The 24,073-nt window shown below is 32.4% G+C and overlaps 1 protein-coding gene across 1 annotated transcript; it reads left to right on the top strand.

The window, feature by feature from the left end:
• Positions 1-48: 48 nt before the first annotated feature.
• On the top strand, positions 49-22,813 carry Arl4 (ADP ribosylation factor-like 4). Its single transcript, XM_065344227.1, has 2 exons — positions 49-798; positions 21,257-22,813. The coding sequence occupies exon 2, from the start codon at positions 21,282-21,284 to the stop codon at positions 21,900-21,902; it is 621 nt and encodes a 206-aa protein (XP_065200299.1). The 5' UTR covers positions 49-798; positions 21,257-21,281; the 3' UTR covers positions 21,903-22,813.
• The last annotated feature ends 1,260 nt before the right edge of the window (positions 22,814-24,073 follow it).

Below are 24,073 nucleotides of genomic sequence, written 5' to 3'. Positions count from 1 at the left end.
TCGTGATCATTCATTTCATTTTCATTCATTGTCATATTTTTATTTTATAATCCCAACAATATTTGACTTTAACTCAAGTTCGCATGATGCATAAATTATTATTGCGAAGAGTTTGAGTACGAAATTTTATGAATCTTCAATCTCCATTCAGCCATTCTCCAAACTCCAAAATACGAGTAATTTAAATTAAAATCAAAAATAATCTCTTCTCCATTTTCAACGCAACCTACAGAATAAAATCGCCATTACATCTTCGTCGCATCCTCAGCGTCACTAGGCTATATTTTAAAACGCAGTAACGTTATCAATTCTTTCGAAATGAAAAGTTCAGCGAAGTTTGATCAGTTGTTGTAAAATGAAGTGGGTAAGGGGATGTGAGTTGTGTTTTTCGAGCTTCATTAGTTAATTAAATACTTGAAATGATGTAATTTAATGTAATTTTTGTTCCTTTTTTAAAAACAAAGTCTATAGAATTGTAGCATCGCTGAAATTTGTATATTACTTTCAATTTATTAGCGTCCTTGATTCATATCTTCGATCATTTTTTTCGCGATCTTTGTGTAATCGAATTGTGACATTACGATGCATTTTTTTTGATCCCATCATTTATTTTTATTTTTGTATTTGATAGTTTCGACATTTCGTTAAATTAACGTGCATTTAACATAGAATTAAACTTCACCGAGACACGAGATAGTTGCGTAACTTGTCCTGTTACCAGTGTTATCTTAAAATTACTATCTACGATGAGGATTCAAAAGTCGGACATTTGATTTCGCCAGTGGAAATCCCTACAAAGTAAGTTGATTGAGATTTTTTCATTTATTATGATTAATGAAACACTAAAAATTATAGTGAGTATGATCATTTAGCTTGTGCTCCAAATTCAACGAGATGCTTCAAATTGAGATTTGAGAGCAGTTCTATTTTCAAACATTTCTTGAAATATTTATAGATTTTCTCTGTTCTTTGCAATGCAATCAGATAGAAATAACTCTTGAAGAAGAAAAAATATTGTTTCGAATTCTTCATAGTTACGATTTTCAGTCTCGTAGCGACCTAACTCATATACCCATCAACAGTTTTTAAGTATTGGCAGCTAGTAGAAAATATTTTGAATGATCACTACATGCAGTGTGAGTTTATTATGGATGTGATGTTCTATTATTCGTTTAGGTTTGATGTATCATTGTTATTGAATTTCAGACTTTTCAATTGTTCGCATTTGTTTGTTTGAAATTAATTCTAGTCAAGTCTTTTCGATGAATATTCAAATTGCTTTGAGGTACCGTCGTATATCGTTTGTATTTTGGTTAACATCTTTTTAAATACCTCACGAATGCGTTTGTAGGTACATATTTATCAATAACCAATTAGTTATTGCACGATAATAAACGATTCTCATCTAAAATGAACCCGTTAAATAACGAGAAACCAGTTAATTTAGGCTTCGACTTGAAACGTACTCGCCGTTCCTTTCGAATTATTTTCATAAATCGCGTATGTTTTAATTTGTTTCCGCATGAAAACGATTAACAGTAAGATGCGATGTATCGTATGTAATGTACCTTACCTTACTTACCCTACCCTACCTACCTACCTTGTTAACGGTGCATTGTGTTTGTTTTTGTGATAATTCATTTAGTGGAAATCGTAAAATTTATACAGCAGTGAAAATTTCTCGATCAGGTTCATCGAGATCGATACGCGAGTTTCGTTGTTATTTAAAATATCAGTTCCCTTCACATCGATGTGAAAAAAAAAGATGATAGAATTGTTTCCAGTTCTGCTCCTACTAATATATAATATTCCAGCAGAATGCTTCCTTAATTACGTATCAACGATTAAATAACGTAATTGTATTCCATAGTGAATTCTTCTTGCTGTTGTTGTTGTGCGGTAACAAGAAATATCTTTCTCATCGTTTTACAACGTATTTTAATCATTTATGCCGAAATTCGCGAAATAACACAGTGTCATACGTTGGCATTTATTCCTTTAGAAATGTCTACGATATCATCATCTACACAGACAACTCGATGTTATTTTTTTAATACTCGATTTCGTCGATCTTCTTAAAATGCGCATTCCATCGTTGAAATCTCGTCTTGGACAAAAAAAAATAAGTAGGTAGGTATACCCAATCAAAGAACAACATGTTGGCGCGAAAAACACCCGCCAGGTTGAGATTGTTCATTATTACAAGGTAACAGGTATTAAAAACCTGGACTGCTGGACGAATGGACAAGCATGGCGTCCTGAGTCATGGAAGCAGAAAGATTATTCGGCGATATTGTCCTCTGCAGCCGGAAGACTAGGTACCCTGGAGATGATGTAAAATTGAAAAGACTCAAAATAATGGATACCTACACAGAATTTACTTAATGCTCGCTCATATATTGTATCAAGTAGTAGGTAGAGATACTAAATAGATACAAAACAGTATACCATGCCTAACCTAACCTAACCCATGAACAGGTCCATCATATGGAACATTATAATGACACGAAACGTCTGTTTATTTTCTCTTTCTTTTATATAGACCATCTCTTTCTTTCGCCCCCTTCTTCTCAAGATGTTTTTTCGTTTTGTTTTCTTTATATACCTGATTTTTTTTATAGCTATTACCTGTGAGTAGTTGTAATCCTGGTGGTCCTTTTAACAAACGTGTAAAACTTTTCAAGGATCATGTTTCTTTTGAACTTCATTTGGCCATTTCTTTATCTATACATTCGCTGCTAATGTGACGTGAACTCGAGTGTAAAATGTTAGTAGGTAAGTAATGGATTTAAAAGTGGTAATTCGATACTCGAAAAGGTCCGATGAAAATACCTAATTATTGAACATTTTTAGATACTGTGTGTATGTATATGTCACGCGAACAAGTAATTTATTGATTAGAGCTTCGAAAATAATATCCTGCGGTATTTCAGTTCAATTCAGATGCATAATGAACGTCGATTCGTTAGCTATCTTTTGCGGTATTGTACGTTGCCTACTTGGCAAACGAGTATAGAAAAGGGACACTTAAAATGTAATCAAGTCCTTTTTTTTAAAAAAAAATTGTCGCATGGTAAAATTACTTCTTTTTTGTTTAAATATCCCAAAGTTGTAGTGGAAGCTTTTCAACTCTAACTTCCGTTTTGTGTAGCTCAAAAACTTGGGTAACATTTTTTTAAAAGTGGCATCGAGTTTTATATAGTAGGTTGAGTTTTGTTTGACTGTGGGTATGCCTACCTATGATGGGAAAAACCACTTGGAAGTTTTGTATTCTGACGAATTCGAATGTATGAAATGAATGTTGCGAAGATGATATTTTATTTTTTCCTCAACAAGTGACCGCTACCGCTGGAAAAATCTAGTTGGGGATTATTGATTTTTAAATAGAACAGAGACGTGGCTACTGGGTAGATAAATGTATTTTGTATCTACAGTGTATGAAATTAACTTAATTAGTGTTAGAGACACATGGGTTGATATTTCAACTCCATTAACCCGACTCCTCGCACTACACAGCTGTCTTAATATGGATTTTAGAACACTTTTAAGTTTTATCAGCATTCAGCATCGTTATCAGTCGTATGTACCTAATTTCTCGGTTTCCTTTGAATAACACATACGTTGGCGTAATTAAATTAAAAATAGATCTGCCGATGACAAATGAGCAAGTGATAAACATGTGTATGCAATTTTTCGAAGGAGTTCTGTTTTTTCAGAGTTATGTTACAAAATTGAATGCAATTTCCTTCTGTTTATGTACCAATTCAAGGAAACTTTTCAAACACTCATATCGTCCTTTTTGTCTTTTTTTCTACCAAAACAGAAACCTATTAGGAACCTATTACGTAACCCTCGCCCTTCTTCACCCTTCAAAAAAAAAAATCAGCAGCTCAGAGGAATACTTGAGAATCTGGCGGGATTTCACAATCACCTAGACATTTTTTTTGGCTAATTTTGAGATTTTTAGACCTTTTTTGAAAAATTAGGTCTCAGAAAATCGAAATAATTCTTAGATTTTTTGCAATTTTTAGGATTATTTTGGAAAATTTAAATCTAGACTCTGGGACACTTTCAACTCTTTTTCTTTCTAGTTGACGAATAAATTTTTCTGTTCAATCCAAGCAAAAAACGTTGCCTACAACAATTTTTGATTAGTTTTTTAAAGAACGATCTTTTTTGAGAATATTATTTTCATTTTTTTTCTTTTTTCTGCTCGAGTTCTACTGGAGTTTAGGATTAATTTGTAATCCTTTTACAATGAGATCTTGCATTGTTGTTTTTTTTCAAAATTGAGCTATTTTGTTCGAGTTTTAGTGAAGTAGTTTCTTGATAAGACGTACTAAGAGATGAAATAAATACAAGTTTCTTTGAAAATTTAAATATGAGAGAACATTATGCCAATTAGTTTTTCAAAATTATCAAACAATTAATAAAAAATAGCTGAAAATCCAGGAAAAATTATTGTAAAATGATACAAAAAAATCACTAAAACTCTCGAAGAATCAGAAAAATCTGTAAGTACCTACAGTACAAAAATCATTTAAAATCGAGTAAAAATCTTCAAATTATCTGGATAAGTACGAAAATTTCAGAATATATCTAATGCAACTTTCTGTAGCTAAAAACAAATTGGCGAATTAGTAAATTTGATGACTGCTTAGTGAAGTAATTCTATAGAATTTTTGTAAAATGTAGCAAAGATTTTATAAAATATCAACAAGTTTTTAAAATAATTTTAAAAAATTGTAAACTTTGGAAAATTGACAAAAAGTTGTGAAAAAGTATTGAAAAATTTATAAAAATTTATGAAAACCATACGAAATTATTTTTATTGTAAAAACATGTTGAAATATTGTAAAAATTGTGTAAAAATTGATGCAATTTTCTGACATAACAAAGCGGCAAAATAAATACTACAACGAGAAAGAAACTAAATTTCGGTAGAATAGTACCGAAAATTTTGTATGTAGAATTTAACTAATAATACCTACTTTCAATATTAACATACTACTTAAAATATAAAACCAGCAATAAAATTTTCATAAAAAATGGGGGAGCTTTCATGGTCACTACGTTAGGTAATTCCTCCACTTCTCTCCGAACATTCTCGTTGAATGCGTGCTATTTTTTTTCTAAATGAGGAAATGGAAATTTAATCAACTCAGCGTTGCCTCTTAATCTTCATTTTTTCTCTTTGCATATCATGAAAAGGATAGGTTTTTAAATTTTGAATTTTTATGTGGTTTTTCAACTTTGAGATACTTACTAAGTAAGTATATTTGGAGGAGTTCAATTTTGTGAAAATTTTGTGAATTTTTTCAACCCATAAATTCAAAAAAGTAGGTTCCCCTGGTACTGAAATTGAAGGGAAAAATGTTTTCTCCGCCCGAGGGATGAATATAACTGCTTTCTGTCGTGACGTCTCATTATTTTCTTCAATATTTTTCCACTTTTGTATTACTTACTTTTTCTTTGTATGTAGCATTTTTTTCTCATTTTTAAAATAATTATATTGTGTTCCTCTCTCAAAGTCGAGATCAACGTATTTCAACTCGATTAATTCGAAAAAGCTCGCGACTCCCCAGAGTACGAATTCTTTCCATCATATAAAAGCTGCCAAGTACACGTTTGTCGTGCTCCGACCTCAAATAACAGTACGAAAGTTAATTTTTGAATCCTCCAGCGTGTTAACCTACTAACAAGTGGCTAAAGATGATAAGCACTTACTCGTTGTATTTTCTCGTCGGAAAATTTTCTCAATTCGGTAATTTCCATCGTTTCAAGTACATTAAAGTTTACGCTTACTTTACATCTATAATAACACTTGCCGCTTACCACTCCCTCGTGATGGTGTGATAGGTGAAGCGTAAATTTCAAAATAAATACCTACAAACATGCGTGCTAATAAAATACCTGCGTTAAATTCCGCTGTTTTGTCACCTTTCATACGGTGAGGATGATTTATATAAAAAAATGTAGGTACGTGTGTGTAGTAGATATGCGTTTGCGTATAGGTACCGGTGTGTTTTATGCTAGTTTGATGAACTTGATACATATAATAAACTAGTTTGAATATAAGTATAAGGCTTTAAGGATTTTTGCATACGGAGAAGAAAGTGCTGCTTGATCTGCTGTGTTCATTTATAAATTACAAACCGAAAAAGAAAACTAGTATTTCATAAAAATATATACGCGCGTACGAGAGAAAAGTTATGTAGTGGTTTATTAGACAGTAGTTTCAGTAAACACGTGTCCTACTTTTGGAATGCGGTTCTGGTGTATCAGAAAGGTACCAAGTGCCGGTGGAATTTAAATCGCAGGTACGATATTTTAGAAAAAGCGGAGAGCGAGGCGAAGAGATGCAGCAAAATCATAAATATAAAAAGTACGCGAGTTGTAGGTGCTCGGTTTCGAAAAAAAATTATATACTGGTGGAAAGTTTTCGCCGTGTGTGTGGGTCTTTTAGGAATAAAGCTCGTGCGAGAAACGAATGTGCAAAAAATGCGAGAAATTTTACATTTCTATAGTTACAGTTATATTTAGTAGAGTAGAGCTTATCTGCAAATCCTCAGTTTAATATAATTTAGAATTATGTACCTACCTAGTACCTACCTATTTTGTTTTGGAGAATTTTTCAAAGTCATTCTTCAAACTCGATAAAAGATCAGTACAATTGTTTCTCGTCGTTTTCCTTCTAAACACTGATTTTCTAGTGTACCAAAGTGCCCCATGAAGAAAATGAAAAATAGTTGCGAGCCTAAAATTTCTTACTCAAAATTATCGTGCAAATTTTTGTGTGATCCTTTCGCAACTTATTTCATAATTTGCTGATTTAAAAAATGTAGTGAAAGGAATGTTGGTTTACTTCTACTATCTCCTCCTATCTTAGTGCTTCTTCTTCGTCTCTGTATAGGGGATGATGCTCTAGTTCAATGTATTTTATTAATGATAATTTGATTTAGTATTTACAAGGGAACCCCTTTATTCCGAAATCTCAGATGAGATCTAACTTTGATACGTCGAAATATGACTTAAAAAATCTATCTCCCAATATTGTCAGCTGATGAAGTTTATTTTTCAATTTTCGGCGAATTTTTGAAGTTTTCGAACCACAGGTCAGTAGATACTTCTGTCTTATTAGGGTGGATTCTGGGGAAAAAGTTGACTGAATTCAGTTTGAAAACCTCTATTTCGAGTTGACGGTGAGTCATTCCACGTCAATTGGGCCAAGAAGTGGTAGGGTAGTTCGGCGATTTTTTTGAAATTTTTCCTGTGGAAAGATCTTCCGAAGGGATGAACAATGGCGCAAATCGCAGCCCTCTAGTCCATTTTTAAAGGCAGCCAGGGGGTGTCAAAGTTTTTAGTGAACCTAAAATATCATCCATTTCAGCAGTGGATTACTCGATAACCGCGAAACCTACCAAAATGGAACATTTTCCCATAGTTACGGGGTTTGAAAGGCTTTTTAATGATATCTTAAAAACCAGTGTTGCCACTTTTTTTCGTACAAAAAATTAGCTCAAAAAGTTTCGAAACGTAGTTTTTATATCGTTCCAACTCTCAAAAATTCTGAAAAAATGTATTATGGACAACTTTTTATGTTGAACAACATATTAAAAAATTGGGATGGTAACATGTTGCAAAGTTGACTTGAAAAAATTTAAAGTTAATAGCAAAAAAACGCGATTTTTTTATTATTCAGTTGTCTTATTTGACCGCTTTATGACGTATTTCATGAAAAAGTTGATAAAAATTACACTCACAACAAAAAAATAAAAATTCGTTCATTTTTTGAATCTTTTCGAATTTTGATTTTTTGTGAGGAGTTCATTTCATCGAGTGAAAGGGTGTTTTCAACTTTTTCAACGGATACGTAAAAATAGGGGTCAAATGGGTCAACTTCACCCATCAAAACTTTTTTTCATGTTTTAAATAAAAAAATCGCGTTTTTTCGCAAACTTTAAATTTTTTAAAATCAACTTTGCAACGTGGTACCATCCCAATTTTTCAATATGTTGTTCAGCATGAAAAGTTGTCCATAATATATTTTTTTCAGAATTTTCGGAACGATATGAAAACTACGTTTCGAAACTTTTTGCGCTAATTTTTTGTACGAAAAAAAGTGGCAACACTGATTTTCAAGATATCACCAAAAAGCCTTTCAAAACCCGTAACTATGGGAAAATATTCCATTTTGGTAGGTTTCGCGGTTATCGAGTAATCCACTGCTGAAATGGATGATATTTTAGGTTCACTAAAAACTTTGACACCCCCTGGCTGCCTTTAAAAATGGGCTAGAGGGCTGCGATGTGCGTCATTGTTTATCTCTTCGGAAGGTCTTTCCACAGGAAAAATTTCAAAAAAATCGCCGAACTCCCCTACCACTTCTTGGTTCAATTGACGTTGAATAACCCCGGTGTAAAGTCTCCTCTTCTAGGAAAGTTTTTTTAAATGTCCTCAACTCACACAATTTGGTGTGACTGAAACGTCAAATCATTGTTTTTCTTTCAAATAGACTGTTACACCTTGAAATTGATATTCCATGAATATTATATGTATTTATGTGGTTTTGAAATAGTGCAGAATTGAGGGGTACAATTTTGCTGGCGTCGAAGCGTTAATTTTTCTACATTTTTTGCACGCTCTTTTATCATTCGAGCGTTTATTCTGAAAGACTTTGTAGTTGCTGTAATGCGAATGCGATCTCGTTTATATGCATATCGAACGCGCGCGTGCGTTTATAATTTTTCAAGTCGTGAAAAATTACCTGTGCACGATATAGATAGATACATACATAGGTAAATGTACCTATACTATCTTAGGTTTATTATGCTGGTGAAAAATATACCGAAAAATGTGTGCTTTGGTTGCTTGTACGAGTACGTACGAATAGATTAAAGTACAACGTACGAGTGTCGAGTACGTACGTCTACGTATAATGAATAAAAATTCAAAGGAAGCTACACGCAGAGAGTGCTACACCCAGCCGAGATATTCATAGAATCCACTTGCCCTAAATCGCGAAGTTACATTAGATATATTACTAAAGTGAATACTTATTATCAGGTTGATTACGTTATTCACAGTGAGAGCTGACCGTTGGTGCGTATAGGCCGCGTGTACTGTACAGAATTGCACGGGGCAGAACGAACGATGTGCTGTGTGCTGTGCTTCCTATGACACAGAATGCGCGATCATTTCAACGACTCAAACATCATACATACTATTTACCTACTTCACACTCGTATAATATATCGAATGGATTCGAAAAACTGATTAGAAAACTTGATGCAATTTTTATCGAATTAAAAACAGAAAAAAAAGCTAAAAAGTACCAAATAATATCGATTATTAGGTATAAAATGGAATTTGAACTCTCGTATATTCGTACACACTCCGCTCGTGAAATGATTAAAAAGTATTCGTGTCTGGTTTAATTTGTCCATAGATGGATAATAATTTATACGATTTTAAACTCATCGATTCTAATATGTGTTCCGAATTCGCCTAGTAGAATTAAAACTGGACGGAAAAAAATGGCCGTCAAGAGTCGGTCGTAGTCGAAAGAAAATAAAATATCTCCGAGGCATAAATAATAATATACATCTGTAGGTAATTAAAGTATTAAAATAAGCGGTAATAGATTAAGTGGATTTGTTTTGGCTGGCTAAGATTGGGCGAGGAAAGATCAGCATTCAGCAGCGAAGTTCTTTTTACATATTCGTGTTTATACGTAGGAAACGCTTCGCATAGCTAAATGTTTATTAAGGTTTCCAAGAATCGCACGTGTTGTGTATTATTTTTAAAGGCAAAATATTATCGAGTGATTCATTTGCGGTTTTTTGGTCCTTTCTGTAAGATCAGCGAATGTGGAGAAAAATATGTACAATACCTTTGGAAGTATTTGGTTACCTATACCTACTGCAATATTATACCTGTAAACCTGTGATTTGTATTGTTGAGGTCATTTTTCATACATCAGGTAGATAGTTGAATCACACGTGTAGATTCTAATTTTGGATAACGACGATTTTTTGAAGCAGGTAAATCGATGATTCATTTTTGGCAGAAATTACCTATCTACCTTTTGTCCGTATTATTGGTTTTTAAAAAGGGAACGTGGTGTTTTAAAAGAAACCAAAATATTCCATTTCGTATAATGAGTTTGAATAAAAAGTTGTAAATTTTTGGGAAAAGTGAGCGATACCCGAGAAAATTTCAGAATTATATTCCAAATCGTGGTAATATCATCGTCATATTCTGCGATTAAATATTGAAATTTTATGTCTATGACGATGATAATTTGTATGAATTAGGACATTTCAGAAGATAACCTCAAAATATCACGTTTCTATTATTATTTTCACTGTACGAGACAGCTGATGGCCACATTTTCAGACATCGACGTGTATTTTTCGATTTTTGGCAAATTTTCAACGATTATTATCTTACATAATGCTGGTGCTGTACCACTACCGTAATGCTGATTATTGTTTGCTGTAAGCTGTAAAAGTAAATGATCCTCCTAAAAGTTGAAATTTTACCTAACGTGACGATGACTTATTTGGGGTGGGGGGAGGGGGTCTTTCAATTCGAAATTTTGGTGGGATACATAAGTTTTTTAACCCACGTAAATCAATCTACTGGGTTGCGTTGGAAGGGCGATGAGTTTGAAGATTTGAAGAACGAGAATTTCCCTCGTGGATTTCGATGCAGCTTTTGAAGACCAATAAAAAAAGTTATGTTAGAAAATGGTCTATCTCTAGGCACTAAAATAGATCTATTAAGAGCTCGAATTTTCAAGTGAGCTATCTCGATAACTCGAATAATTTTCTATAATAGGGTGGTGGGTGGTTCGTGAAAAAAAAATTGAAAGATTTTGTCCAAATTTAGTGATGAACGCTTTCATTTTGAGTTGAAAGTCTCTGAAAAAAATTGCTTAGGAGGTGCCCTGGGAAGGGTGATGTGAGTTCTCAAAGAGGAAGTATTTCGAAAAAAATCATGATTTTTTTTCGTTCCAGCCCTTACCCAACCTGTTTCAGAAAAAATGGCTCAGTTTGCCATCAAAATACAAGACCACTTTTAGTGTTCAACTGAGTGGATGAATATTTGCAAATCGCTTATTTTATGGAAAATTTGCTTTTTAGTCATTATTGCCATTTTAAACGGATCAAGAGAAATGGCCAAAAATTTATTAATTTTTTTTGTTTTTCGAAATTGACAAAGGGCCTTGGCCGATGCAGAATTTCAAAAAATTTATATATGTATCATTTTCCCAAAACAGGCTGGGTAAATGTTGGAGCGAAAAAACAAAAACATGATTTTTTCGAAAATGTCTTCCCATTAAGGACCCATATTTCCTTTACAGGGGCACCTCAGAAGCTAACATTTTTTTGGAGTGACTTTAAACCCAAAATTAAGGTCTTCATTGAATTTGGTGTTTTGGTCAAAATCCTTCATCAATGTAGCTTCTTAAATTTCGAAGATGACCTATTTTGTAAAGTTGACTTGACAAACATTTTATCTGCAAAAAATATTTTTTCCAATCCAATACGTACGTATTACTTACTCTCTAAATTTAAAGCAGTCAAATTTCACTGCTTAGCAGTCACGACATTTTGCCTTTTTAAAGCAGTAGTTTTTTTTACTGCAAAACAGTGAAAAATTACTGAATTGGTCAGTCAAAATGATTTTTTACTGACCAATTCAGTGATTTTTCACTGTTTTGCAGTAAAAAAACCTACTGCTTTAAAAAGGCAAAATGTCGTGACTGCTAAACAGTGAAATTGACTGTTTCAAATTTAGAGAGTAGTATTACGAATGTCGAATTGTGCTACTATTTTCATTCACGGAGCCTATACCACCTATAGACATATTAGACAAGACAACGTTTTAGTTCAAAGTTGAATTTATACATAGGTAGTTAATTTTTTTTGAGGGTTCTGAAATACTTTATTGTGAAATATGACATTTTTTTTAGATTTCATTGCTGTGATCTTTAAAACAAAATTCTGACAGTTTTTCCTCTTTTTTTCAATTTTAAAATTTCGTCTAGAAATATGGAACAATAATTTTCTTTCTCTATTCTAGACATTTCTTGGAGGGATTTTCATGGAACATTTGATCAAGGGGAATATATTTTGGAACCGACTTTGATGAAAATATGAAACGATTACCAAAGTGTAGGAATACATTATGTCAAATAAGAGCCAAATAACATGAAAACCTTTTTGTGTTTTCTGGGCAACCTGTTGATTTTTCAATCATTTTTTTTTTTTTTTTGAAATGTCGTTCTTCTTTATTGTTTTTTAACGGGAAAAGGGAAGAAGTGGGCACGCAAACTCGAAATGTACCTATTGAATTTCGAATCCAATTTTCAAAGAAAAAAGAATTTAATATCCTTTGATTTCTATTCGATGTTTCATTGGGTTCTTTTTTCCAAATGGTAAATTTATTTTCAAGAATAGAAATGTTGTTGTTCTTACAATAACCTGCTTTTATTCATTAATTACACAAAATTTTGTGCTTCTCTATTGGAAATTCTTCTCGAAGTGCGTAGGAGGATTGGAAAAAAAGTACAAAGTTGAAAATAATTTAAATGCTTCAAAAGATGTAGCCTGTAAAAATTTCCAATTAAAATTCTCCAACAAAGACGTAATAAATCGATAGAAAAGCGTACCTATAGAAAAAAAAACATTCTTTAAATCTTTTTTTTTATTTTTTATTATTATTTTTTTTTATTACATTTAATAATTGATGTAGGTAATTTTTCAATTTTGAAAATATCTGCTAAACATTAAAAATTTTTGTAAGTGCAGAACTTCTGAAAATTTTTTAGAATTGAATTCTTCGAGAAAAAGTCGTATTTCTTCGCTGTAAGAACATCTGTTGTTATTTTAAAGGATTCCGTGTATGTGAGAAAACTTATACTCGTACGAAGAAAAATAAGTATATAGGTAACTGCCGAACTACCTGCTTGAAATTCTTCATCGAAATTTTCAAAATTAAAATCTCGAGAACGTATAAAGCCGAAATTTGTTGGTAACGCGGGATAATGCCATAATCCATAAAAGAGCTGGTTTTTTTGGCACGCGTAGAATTCTAAGAATGTAATGTCAACTTTCATCTCATCTGTCGGCTAAAGTTTTATCTACTTACAGTAATGAAAACTTGGAGAAAATTTTGATCGGCCTTGAACTAGGAAACGTGTATAGCACTACGACTTGGCAACTGGCAAATGAACCTCGAATTTCCTCCGTACTTTTCCAGAGCTACGGAATTTCATAGTAAATAACATCAAACGGATACCAATCCTTTTTAATTATCTGTTTTTTTTTCCTGCTGAAAAGTAAAGCAATTAGTACATGGTATCTCGAGATGAATGAATTTTCATTCAACTGAAAAAAAAAACAAACAAACGAGCGTAAATTAAATGAAAGGTACCACAAAAATGATGCTTTAATTACATTAAAAGGTTTCTGGTGCAAAAATTCTCTACTATTGGTGTAACTACATATATATTTTTGAACATGAAAACTTGTATTCTGCCTGTAAAATTTGATGTTGTTCTGAGGCAACTGAGGCGAAATAAACTTGAGAGAAAATTACCTCATCTTGTACGTAAATATAATACGAAAAAGTTCTAGTGAAATTTATCCTACTGTCGATATTTTATTTACATTTGAAATTATCACCGTTCAAATAAGCTCCTGACGAATACCGGCGAAAAGTAATTTCGACATGTTTATGGTTATTTATTCAATTCGCTAATGAAATATTTTCAAAACAAATTAGTCGACGATAGAAAATTAGAAAGCGATATGTACGAGGAGATTCCAAATCGAGTTACACGTTATTAATTTTCAATTTGATATTAAACTTGGGAAAGAAATCCATCCATATTATATACGATGAAAATTTCTCAAGTGTGGTATTACTTTTGAAGGTTCAACGGCGGACTTTGAACGATACCTATGATTTCGTAAACATTTACTGAATATATCGAGCTGCTTAATGCCTATATTGCTTGCCTATAGTATCTAATGTGGTGGCATTACAGAAGTTATTTTCCGCTTAATGAACGTAATGCTGGCGACGACGAACTTACTGTTTTAATACGCTTCACCGCAAAGCTGAAAATGTAGTCGTATTTCTTATATACCTATATAGGTAAAATAGATATAGGTAATTACTGTAATCACGCCTTAAATATGGTTTTAAAGAATAAAATCCAAAATCAAGATAACAAAACCATAGTCGTACTTGGTATTCTGAGTCGGACAACCACCATCGTCTTTTGTCGAGGTTTTCATTCTGTTAGAATTTTTTTTCACCTTTCTCTACTTTACTTATAGACCGGAAATCGTTTGATAAAATCATTTAATTTCATGTTCGCGTATACAAATTTGGAAACGAAGTATTTAAGTATAAAAAGTTTCAAGATGCGTTTTAAATAATATACCCACGCGCTTCTCACACCTACTTGCATTTTTTTCATCAGTATGAATCCCACGCCCGAGCACCTGTTTGAAAGATTTCGTTTTGATTTATTTTAGTTAACGGCCGAGTATTTTGTTTTTGTTTCTCAACTTTTTTTTTTCAGTGGAAATATGTCGTAGGTATCGTATTTTTAGTTGATACTGAATTATGCGGAAAAATTCGAGTATAAATTCTTCAGAGGGACTGACTGGATTAGATATTAATTGAGACTTTTTTCGCGTAGTCGGACAAGTTAGAGATGTATACGAATACTTGCACGTTTATTGATGAGCTACCAGTAGATCAAAGTTTTTTCAAGCCCAGTTTGTTGTTATTGTTGCTGTGTATTTCACTTCGCAGCTTCGGACCAAAATGAGATTTTTTAATGGTTTATCTTGAGAAAGCATTTTATTAAAGTTTTTTATTGCTTTTTCATTGAGATAGCAAAGCGAATGAAATTTCTTCTCGTATTTTTATGCTCTTTCGTATACGATGTGGTGGATGAACACGATGTAGGCGTTGTTATTAAAATTTTTAAATTTGATGTTCATTCGTAATCAAATCAGCCTCGAGGTCAGCCTATCTGGAATGGTTGAAAAATTGATTTTGTGACTATGTGCTTCAATTCTGCGTTGTTTCTCAATTAGAAAATATTCACAGATGTCACACCATCGCAGGATGTGATTTGACATACTGCATTGAAATGATTAATGATGATTTTAGTTTAAAATTACGATCATTGTACACAATCACATATTATGTGTTCAGAGAAAAAATCCACGTGTCATGCATGTTTAATAAAGCTGACATTTTTACCTAAAAATTATTCAACAGTAAATATTATTGATTTGTAAAACATCGTGCTGCAATCATTTGGCAGGCAAGTTTTAAAATTACAACAGCTCTTTTTTCAAAAAAGGAGGGCTGAGGAAGCACTGAGGTATATCTAATAAGAAAAATAAATGCATAATATTCAAATTCATAGACCTCCTGCGAGTAAAAATCGGCTTACAACTCCCCATTTTCACAATTTTTTCATTTTTTTCTCCAATTGTTGGAAAGGTGGAAAGGTATTTAGGGATAAAAAATGAGTGGATTTGCTCAAGACTTTCAAGAATCCTAAAAACGACGCGTTTCTCGTTATTTTTCTATGTTCAGATATTCTTACCATGTTCTAATGACAGAGGGGTCACATTAGAAAAATAAGCGAATATGTGAACTTGACACCTTCAAATTGATTTTTTGGAGCAATTTTAATAACAATTTTGAACCCTGCAAAAAAAATCATTGAAAATTATAATGAATTAAATTATTCAAATGTAGCCAAAGTTTTGTGAAACACCAAAATTTTGACTAAAATGGGAATAAAGCTGTGTAAAATAGAGAAAAAAACTTCTCAAAATGCACTGAAAACTGGCTAGACTCGCATTTAATCCATATTTTGTCTCATTATTGTTCTTCCTCAAAAACACAAGTTTTTTAAAACCTACCTATCTATTTAAAAAAATAGAAAATGGTAAAAATAAAAGCAACGGAGTCAGTAGATCTAGAAAAATACCTGAAATGACGTTTTTGGAATAATTTTTTTGTGAATCATCAAACCCTATCACAAAAGAGCCATTCAAGGTATTCAACTACTAAATGAAAGTTGGATTTTGGAAAGTGCATGTTGCAAAATGCCTCTAATCAACATTTCAGCTGATCAAGTTGATTTTTAAATTTTTTACGAAATTTTAAAAACTCGAAAATCATATTTTTTTAATAAAAGTAAGTAGTGTGTTTTCAGCGACAATTTAATATTTTTGAAAACGAGTAATTTTCTAGTAAAAACACCAACCTGTTAAAACTAAATTTTCATCACTTTTTACTGATCTGAAGTCTCTCGGATGATTCGATTTTCTTGGTTCATAATTAAAATTTAAAACTTGAAAGTAATTTTGGGCTACTAAAAGTTTAATTTTCATATACTTTAGTTAGAATCTGCACAAAAATGGGGTGGGGGGGGGGGGTTATCAAAGTCATTGTCTGGGTGTGGTAAGATTAAACTGATGGATTGATCTTAGCCGAATGATTTAATTATGTTTTTCTACTGCTTCTTCATTGAACAAAAAAATCGAGAGACAAACAAGAATAATTTAATCACTTCAAGGTGAAATAAAATTTGTCCAAATCAAGGTCGATGAATACAAATCTGAATGGTGGGATTGATTATTTCTCAGGTAATTTTTTAAAAACCAAAAATACATTTCCCTCGCAACTTTTTCCATTTTATAATTGACACATCGAATAGAATAATACGCTGTTAACTGACTTGTCTACATTATTCATTGTTAATTCGTGGGCATATGAATAATTCGATCCGAAAACTGTCCGAATTCTCGAATTTTATCACACTTGGTTGTGTATAATATCATGTCCTCTTATACTACTCTACACATAGGTAGATAGTAGATACTTTGTAATAATCACCAACGCTACGTTTTTTTCCAAGGTATTGATTGAGATATCTTCTTGTGAGGTCTTCAATCCTACTATATATTATGTAGGTAAGGTATCACCGTAATACCCATACCATAGCACGAATCACAGTGCATCGACAGCGCGGTTGTAAAATAATGTTAAGTAAATTACGTATTAAGGCTATTTAGCTGTTGTGTTTTTTTCCCTTCAAACTTCAAAGTAGCGTGCTCGGTTTGAAGTTTTTTCCAAATCGAAACTTCATTATTACGATACGTAGACCAGACCTGTGTACTCCATATGATCGATGAAAACACCATAACTTTGTTTGTAGTATTTTCAGTGCGTGTTATATGCGGTTTAGATAAAGCTAATTGTACGTCTACGTATTTTCAAAACTATAGTTTTCAACTTGATAACAATCAATTAAGAGAAAATCATATTTTAGATGGGATATTACGTACATATCAAATTACCATTTGGAATTAGAATATCTTATCTAGAGAAACAGTAGAACTCATTTGGTTTTTTTAAAACGTAAAAGCTTATCAAAAATTTATTTTGTGTTTTGTCATGTCGACCCCGGTGATTTGTTAAGATATTTGATACTTTATGCTATGAGGAGAAATATCATTTGAACTAACTCGAGGATAAAAAATCCTTCTCGTAGCGTGAAACTTTCCTTATGAATAAAAAATACTCATATTTTGAAACGTATTTTGCCATTTTTTCGCTCGAAATTTAATCCGGTGTAGGATTGGTTCATTTTTTCTATTTTATTATTTATTCGGTTTAAAATAACTGGGACAAGGATACAATTTTGGACGTCGTGCTTTTCGAAAAAAAAAAACACAAGCTGGTTTTCCCTCTAATAAGGTAGTCCTGAAATATAATGGGTGTATTTTTGAATGAAATCGAGGCTTTTTTTCAATGATTGAAGAAATTGACTTCTAATCAATAGGTTATTCTTTTTCCTCCTCCTTCTGTTCAAAGTTATTACCTATACGTTTCTCTATTTTGAATTTAAAAAAAAAAATGAAAAAAATGTTTGATTTGATAATGAACACCTATTGTTGATTTGTTACCAAAAAATTCTTATTCGATTCATTTTCATTTTTTTTCTCTTTTCTTTTTTGATGGGGGAAAAAGGAGAGGGTTGCATGGAAGATATTGTATTTTTTTTTTTTTTGCAATTGAATCAGTCATTTCGAAAACCCCATTCTGAACCTTTTTAAAATTTTTCAGGAAATGAAAAAAACTGTTTGTGCGCTTTATTTTCATGGTATAACAGTAAACTTGTGCAGTAATCGATAGGTCTTATGATTACAAATATTTCTGTACCTTTACCAGAACTTGAAGTTTTGTAGGCTGCGAGCAATTCCATTGTGAAATATGTGGAGTTATGGGGTTTTCGAAATGACTTTTTTTTAAAACCTGAAAAGTGACACGTAATCCTAGAAAATCCAGTAACTACAATACCCAAAATGATTGAGTATGGATTTTCATTCATTTATTGAAGTTATACCTGCAATCTACGACTCAATTAATGTAATGTAATAAAGAAGCAACAAAAATGTTATCCATTTCACGGCATAAATTAAAAAATTGAATTACGTTGATGTTCATGAAATTAATGTTCTTTGTTTGTCTTATAAAAAAATGATTTCAAAAACCCTGTAAATGCAGGAGTTATGGGGTTTTCGAAATGACAAACGCTGAAATATGCACTTTTGAGCTACCTTCCAACTTTATCCGATAGAGCTCGCAAAGCACCATCAGAATCAGTGAAAAACATAAAAACCCCTTAAATGGTGATTTATGGGGTTTTCGAAATGACTGATTCAATTATGTAGAAATAATCGAATAGGTATTTTTTTTCATTTATGAATTACATTTTTTTGCAAAAAAGTTGTGTAGGTACCTAATTAATTAGTTTATTTTTTTAATATTTTGCTTTGAAGTATTACCAAGATATAGAGTACCCAGTTCATTGTAGAAATTTTTAGAGATGGTATCTAAAAAAAAAAAAATCACACCAGTTTCAGTATTGTTGATAATTCTCTATTTTGCTACAGGTTGTCGAGATGTCGACTCATATTTGAGTGCTCCTACGTGACTTTCTTGCATTAAAAAATGGTATAATTAAATAAATGATGTTTATGGGCATGTAGTGTGTGATACCCGCATTTTTTAAAACACTGGAAGCCACGTACAGATACTTTATGTTGGTTGACACCCTGTGTGGGTTATTTCCCTCTCTAGAAATCCGACATTTCCGTAAATAGTCATCAGATTGTGTTGATTAATCTATTATTTATCGAGTCACTTTTGGTCAGGCTATGTTTTTTCCCTCTTTCCCACTTCATGATAATGCTTTTCCAACGTGAGACTCAATATACTTCCACCGAGAGTGTGGTTATGTTCATTCACCCTGATTTTTTCATGCCATTTCTTTGCCAATGACAAAATGTTTATTTTATTCGTAAGACCCCATTTTTTTTACTGGGAACTTGAGTAACCTCGCTTAGGGTTTCATAAGAATCGATTTTTGGGAATGACTAAGGATCCTTCAACGAAAATGATGAGAAATAAAATCGATTTGCACAAAATATGCCGTCCGTCTCCTCTGGAGTGTAGAGTATATTTGTTTTCTATGAGATTCTTCCGAAGTATTTTGAGCAAACGTTGACAAATTCAGCTTGAGGTTATTGTTTGTAATGAAAAATATGATTTGTTATTTAATTTTTTTTCATCACAGAAAATTAATTTTTGATTTTATGGAGGAAAAATCCAGAAAACAAAGATAAAGAAGTCGTCTCTTTGACAAAGTAATGAAAAAAAATTGAAAAAATGTCCTGAATTTTTCATTAAAATTTGGTACCAACTCATTTTCCAAGTAAAAGATCTACATTTTGAGGGGGAGGGAGGAGGTGTCTAATAAATCTGAAAAGTTCATCTCCAAAATGTTATGAACGATTTTTTTTTTGGAAGGGAGTAGAATTCAAAAATACTTACTTTCTAATTAAAGGAGGAGGGATTCGATTTACTACATGCAGGATACTCAAGAAATTTTGAAAAAATGAAAGGTACCTACTAAGTTTGAATATTGGCTTTATTTTTTCGTTTCGGCCCCTTTGAGCCTTCCGTTATGCCCTTCAACACGCAAAGCCCCTGAAAAATAGAAAATGACGTGCGATCTGTCGTTTTTTGGGGATTGTAGGGTAGGTACTATTCGGATACATAGTTACTTATTTTTTGTAAACAAACCCTTAGTGCTCTTCCAGCCTCCCTGTTTTTACGAAGAGTTGGAATAATGATGAAAATGTGATGGAACGTGTCGATTCTCATTAATTCGACACTACTGAGTCAGAATGTTTGTGTAATTTTTGGATTCGACCCCTCCGTATCTGCTTTCTTTGATTTTGATAAAAATTGGGTGACTGAAAAGGAAACTGAGGGATTTGATCATTCGAAGCCACGCAAAATTATGAATTTCTCGTTACTCCTCGAAACACGACGTCTCAATAAAAAGGTCATTAAAATCGTTCTGGATAATAATTTTTATTATTTCTTTAATATTTTATACAAAATGTGCAGTGGTCATTGAATCACCGCAACTTCCTTCATAAACGCAATACAAAGGCATATTCACGTTGAAAATATAAACATAGGAATTATTCGAAATACATTTAAAATCGTTGAAAAAAAAAATGTCCCATATTCCGAGCTGAATAGGAAAACTAAAGAAAAAACAACAGAAACAGAATGAATATTAAAACAATGAAATTACACCGCGTTTCTTTACCAAGAACAGCAAGTACGAGTATAAAATTTATGCCAACAAAACACACCAGAAGTCTATTTTGAATTACAAAGTTAGTCCTACTTTTGGGATCAGACGCTAATTTGTTTTCATTTTTCTCGAATGAAAGATTTTTAGAAAGCTGTTGACCGAATCTGCTGAAGTATTCGACGTATAAGAAAAAAAAACAACCGTATTGAAAGTCAATTAGAATTGTTATATTTTGTACAGAGTAAGAAGAAGAAAAAAAATCTATTTCCGTATACACTTCTGGTTCTTGTAAAGAGCTGTGTTTACGTTAACCGCATAGCAATTAGAGTTATTTTTTTCTTAATGGAAAATAAAATTACAGATCGCGTTCGGTTCTGGCGATCGAATCTCATCTCGAGGTTGTAATTTAAAATTTTTGCAGCGAATATCGAGCCAAAAACACGAGTTTATTTTATATCTAACGTATTATACCCGAGTTGATGTAATTTAATTAACATTACGTTGTGTGTGTTTTTTTTGCTGTTTCAGGTGGTGGTATGCTGGGTAAACTGAAATGGGAGCAACCATGGGGAAAAATTCGTCGTTATTAGACGCGCTGCCCACTGGCCAAGGCACTCTTCACATAGTCATGCTCGGGCTGGACAGCGCCGGCAAGACGACCGCTCTTTACAGACTGAAATTCGACCAATACTTGAACACAGTGCCTACGATAGGTTTCAATTGCGAAAAAATCAAGGGTACCATTGGTCGTTCGAAAGGTATAAATTTTCTAATGTGGGATGTCGGCGGCCAAGAGAAACTGCGACCGCTTTGGAAGAGCTACACGAGGTGTACAGATGGTATCGTGTTCGTAGTCGATAGTGTAGATATGGAGCGTATGGAGGAAGCTAAAATGGAGCTTCTGAAAACCGCGAAATCGCCGGATAACGCCGGTGTTCCTATTCTAGTCTTAGCTAATAAACAAGATTTACCGGGCGCCAAAGATTCAAAGGAGTTAGAAAAATTATTAGGATTACACGAGATCACCGGCAATGGCAGCAATAGCCATTTATGGCATATTCAAGCAGCTTGCGCCATCACCGGAGAAGGTCTGCAAGAAGGCTTAGATACATTATACGGTATGATAATAAAAAGAAAAAAATTAAGTAAACAAAATAAAAAGAAAATTAGATGAATCAAACGTTCGTTTATTAAAATCAATGTCTAATGTAGAATTCTTTTGCGAAATGTGTTTGTTTTTTTCAATTACGTATTTATTTCTGATACTTTTTTAATGTATTCAATTTTTTTTTTATTTTACCTGATTGTTTTCGTTTTTTGTTTTTTTAAATACGTCATTCGATTTGAATTAAACGCGTTTTGCAATATTTATGTGATAATAATGTGTATCTTGTAATTTTTTTGTAATGAACTTTAGAAAACAAAAGTCAACAGTTCTATTTTACCTTAAAATTCGTTTAGTTTTGATTTTTTTTCTATATGTCTACGTCACGCAGAATATTCTGTTGTTTTTTTCTTCCTCGATTTATGTACTTTTTTTTTTTTTTTAAATTACCGTGTAATTTTGTTTTTCTTTTCAAACCTTGCCATGACAATCACCCACTGGTAGTTTTTCACGAAACTGCATGTTTGCAATTTATTTTTTCGATACCATGTGCATGTGTTATGTTTTACCAGGCAAGTTGTTCTTCTGTTTATGTATCACTTTGGATTTTACTCCTTTTTTTCATTTGTTTGTATATGTTTGCTCAGTAGTATTAACGGAGGATTGGTTTATTGTTTCGTTTGAATGAAGAACATAAATCGAATGTAGGTAGTAAAATGTTTCTGTCTTGTATTATATATATTTTTCGAGTCATTTTTATCAAATTATGCGTTTTTTTTCTTTTTTTCTAATTTTGTTTGTTAATGTTGAACACGCGGCGCAGTACCTAATACTTACTTTACTATATTTTTAATGTGCAATTTTATGTTTAAAAAAATTGTATTAATTCGATTTGTATCGATTTAATGATAATTAATACTCGAGATTTTTATGTTTGTGTTACTGATATTTTGTTCAATATAGAAAAAACATATATTGAATCGCAGCTCATTCATTTCATTCTCATCTCGTTACAATGATTAAGCGCTGTAATACACATGAAAGGTTACATAGATTTGGATAAAATAGTACAAACAAGACCTTGAATTATTCACGACTTCGGTAGCAATGGTAATTATTTAGTTATGGTGATTGAAGAAAAAAAGAATAAATGAAAAACACATTGTAATGCATTTCATGATGGTTTTTTTTGCATTAGCATTGTAAAGATAATTTGCAATTGTGACTGAACCAGCGTGTTGAAAATTTTTCTAAAATAAGATAAACGATCAAAATTGTTGAAGCAGAACAAGAGTATGTAGATTTTTGTATCTCGTCTCGTATTACTCATGTTGGCGAATTCACTTTTATTAACAGGAACTTCCGAGTATCCACGGCAATTAAAATTCATATAAAAATGTCTCAAGCTATTATTATTGTTGTAACCTGTGAACATTTGTGATGAGACCGTCGATGTGAAGTCCGACCAATTAGGTGCATGGTGTATGTATTAATGCAACATACATGAAAGTAAGCAGGCAATGAATCAGTTTGAACAAGTTTTGCGCTAAATGTTGATTCGTGACGTAATGCTTGCTGCTGGATGCTGGGTGGATTTTCCCATAAATTGAAGATGTTTATAAAAAACAATGTAGTTTATGGAACGTATGGAACGACTCGATGAATGAAATAATGTTGAATTTTTTATTCCATCTTATAAATTTACTGACAGTGTTGCATAAATAGTTAGGTACCCATACCGATACCAATGCCAAAATTGAATCGTATGCAAATGCAACACTATTGTTAGTTGTTACTAGGCGCAAAGTAGGCAAAACATCCAACACCACCCTATTCTTGGCGCAGGGTGTTATTTTGAGTAGCTCATGATTCTAGGGGTTTCATCCCTTTCGACTTTTCGAGTTTTGAATTTTGATTTGATGAAATCCTCTTACTTATCAATTGCCATTTTGTAAATTCATCATCATACAAAAATAAATACCTAATAAAATAATCATTGCCAAGTATTCCATAGTATAATTTTCAAACTTGAATTTTTACTATACAGTTGATAATTGATATTTTATTTTGTTTTGTCTCGCTCGGCCCTGTACCCTGCCCCACTCTATAAAACATCGCCTTCAAAATTAAAAAAAAAACAAAAATTGAGCGTCATAAAAAATTAAAAATGAATGAAGTAGGTATGGATATTTCATCATTTTTATCCATTTTCTTTAATTTATTACCACTTATCGATCATT

Source organism: Planococcus citri, chromosome 1, assembly GCF_950023065.1.
Source record: "Planococcus citri chromosome 1, ihPlaCitr1.1, whole genome shotgun sequence".
In the NCBI taxonomy this organism is placed as follows: Eukaryota; Metazoa; Arthropoda; class Insecta; order Hemiptera; family Pseudococcidae; genus Planococcus; species Planococcus citri.
Note: the sequence above shows the minus strand (reverse complement) of the source record. Positions and strands in the feature narration are given on the sequence as shown.

What these genes read in the sequence shown, in the direction of transcription:
- Arl4 (XM_065344227.1), top strand. Translation starts at nt 21,282, where the DNA reads ATGGGAGCAACCATGGGGAAAAATTCGTCGTTATTAGACGCGCTGCCC.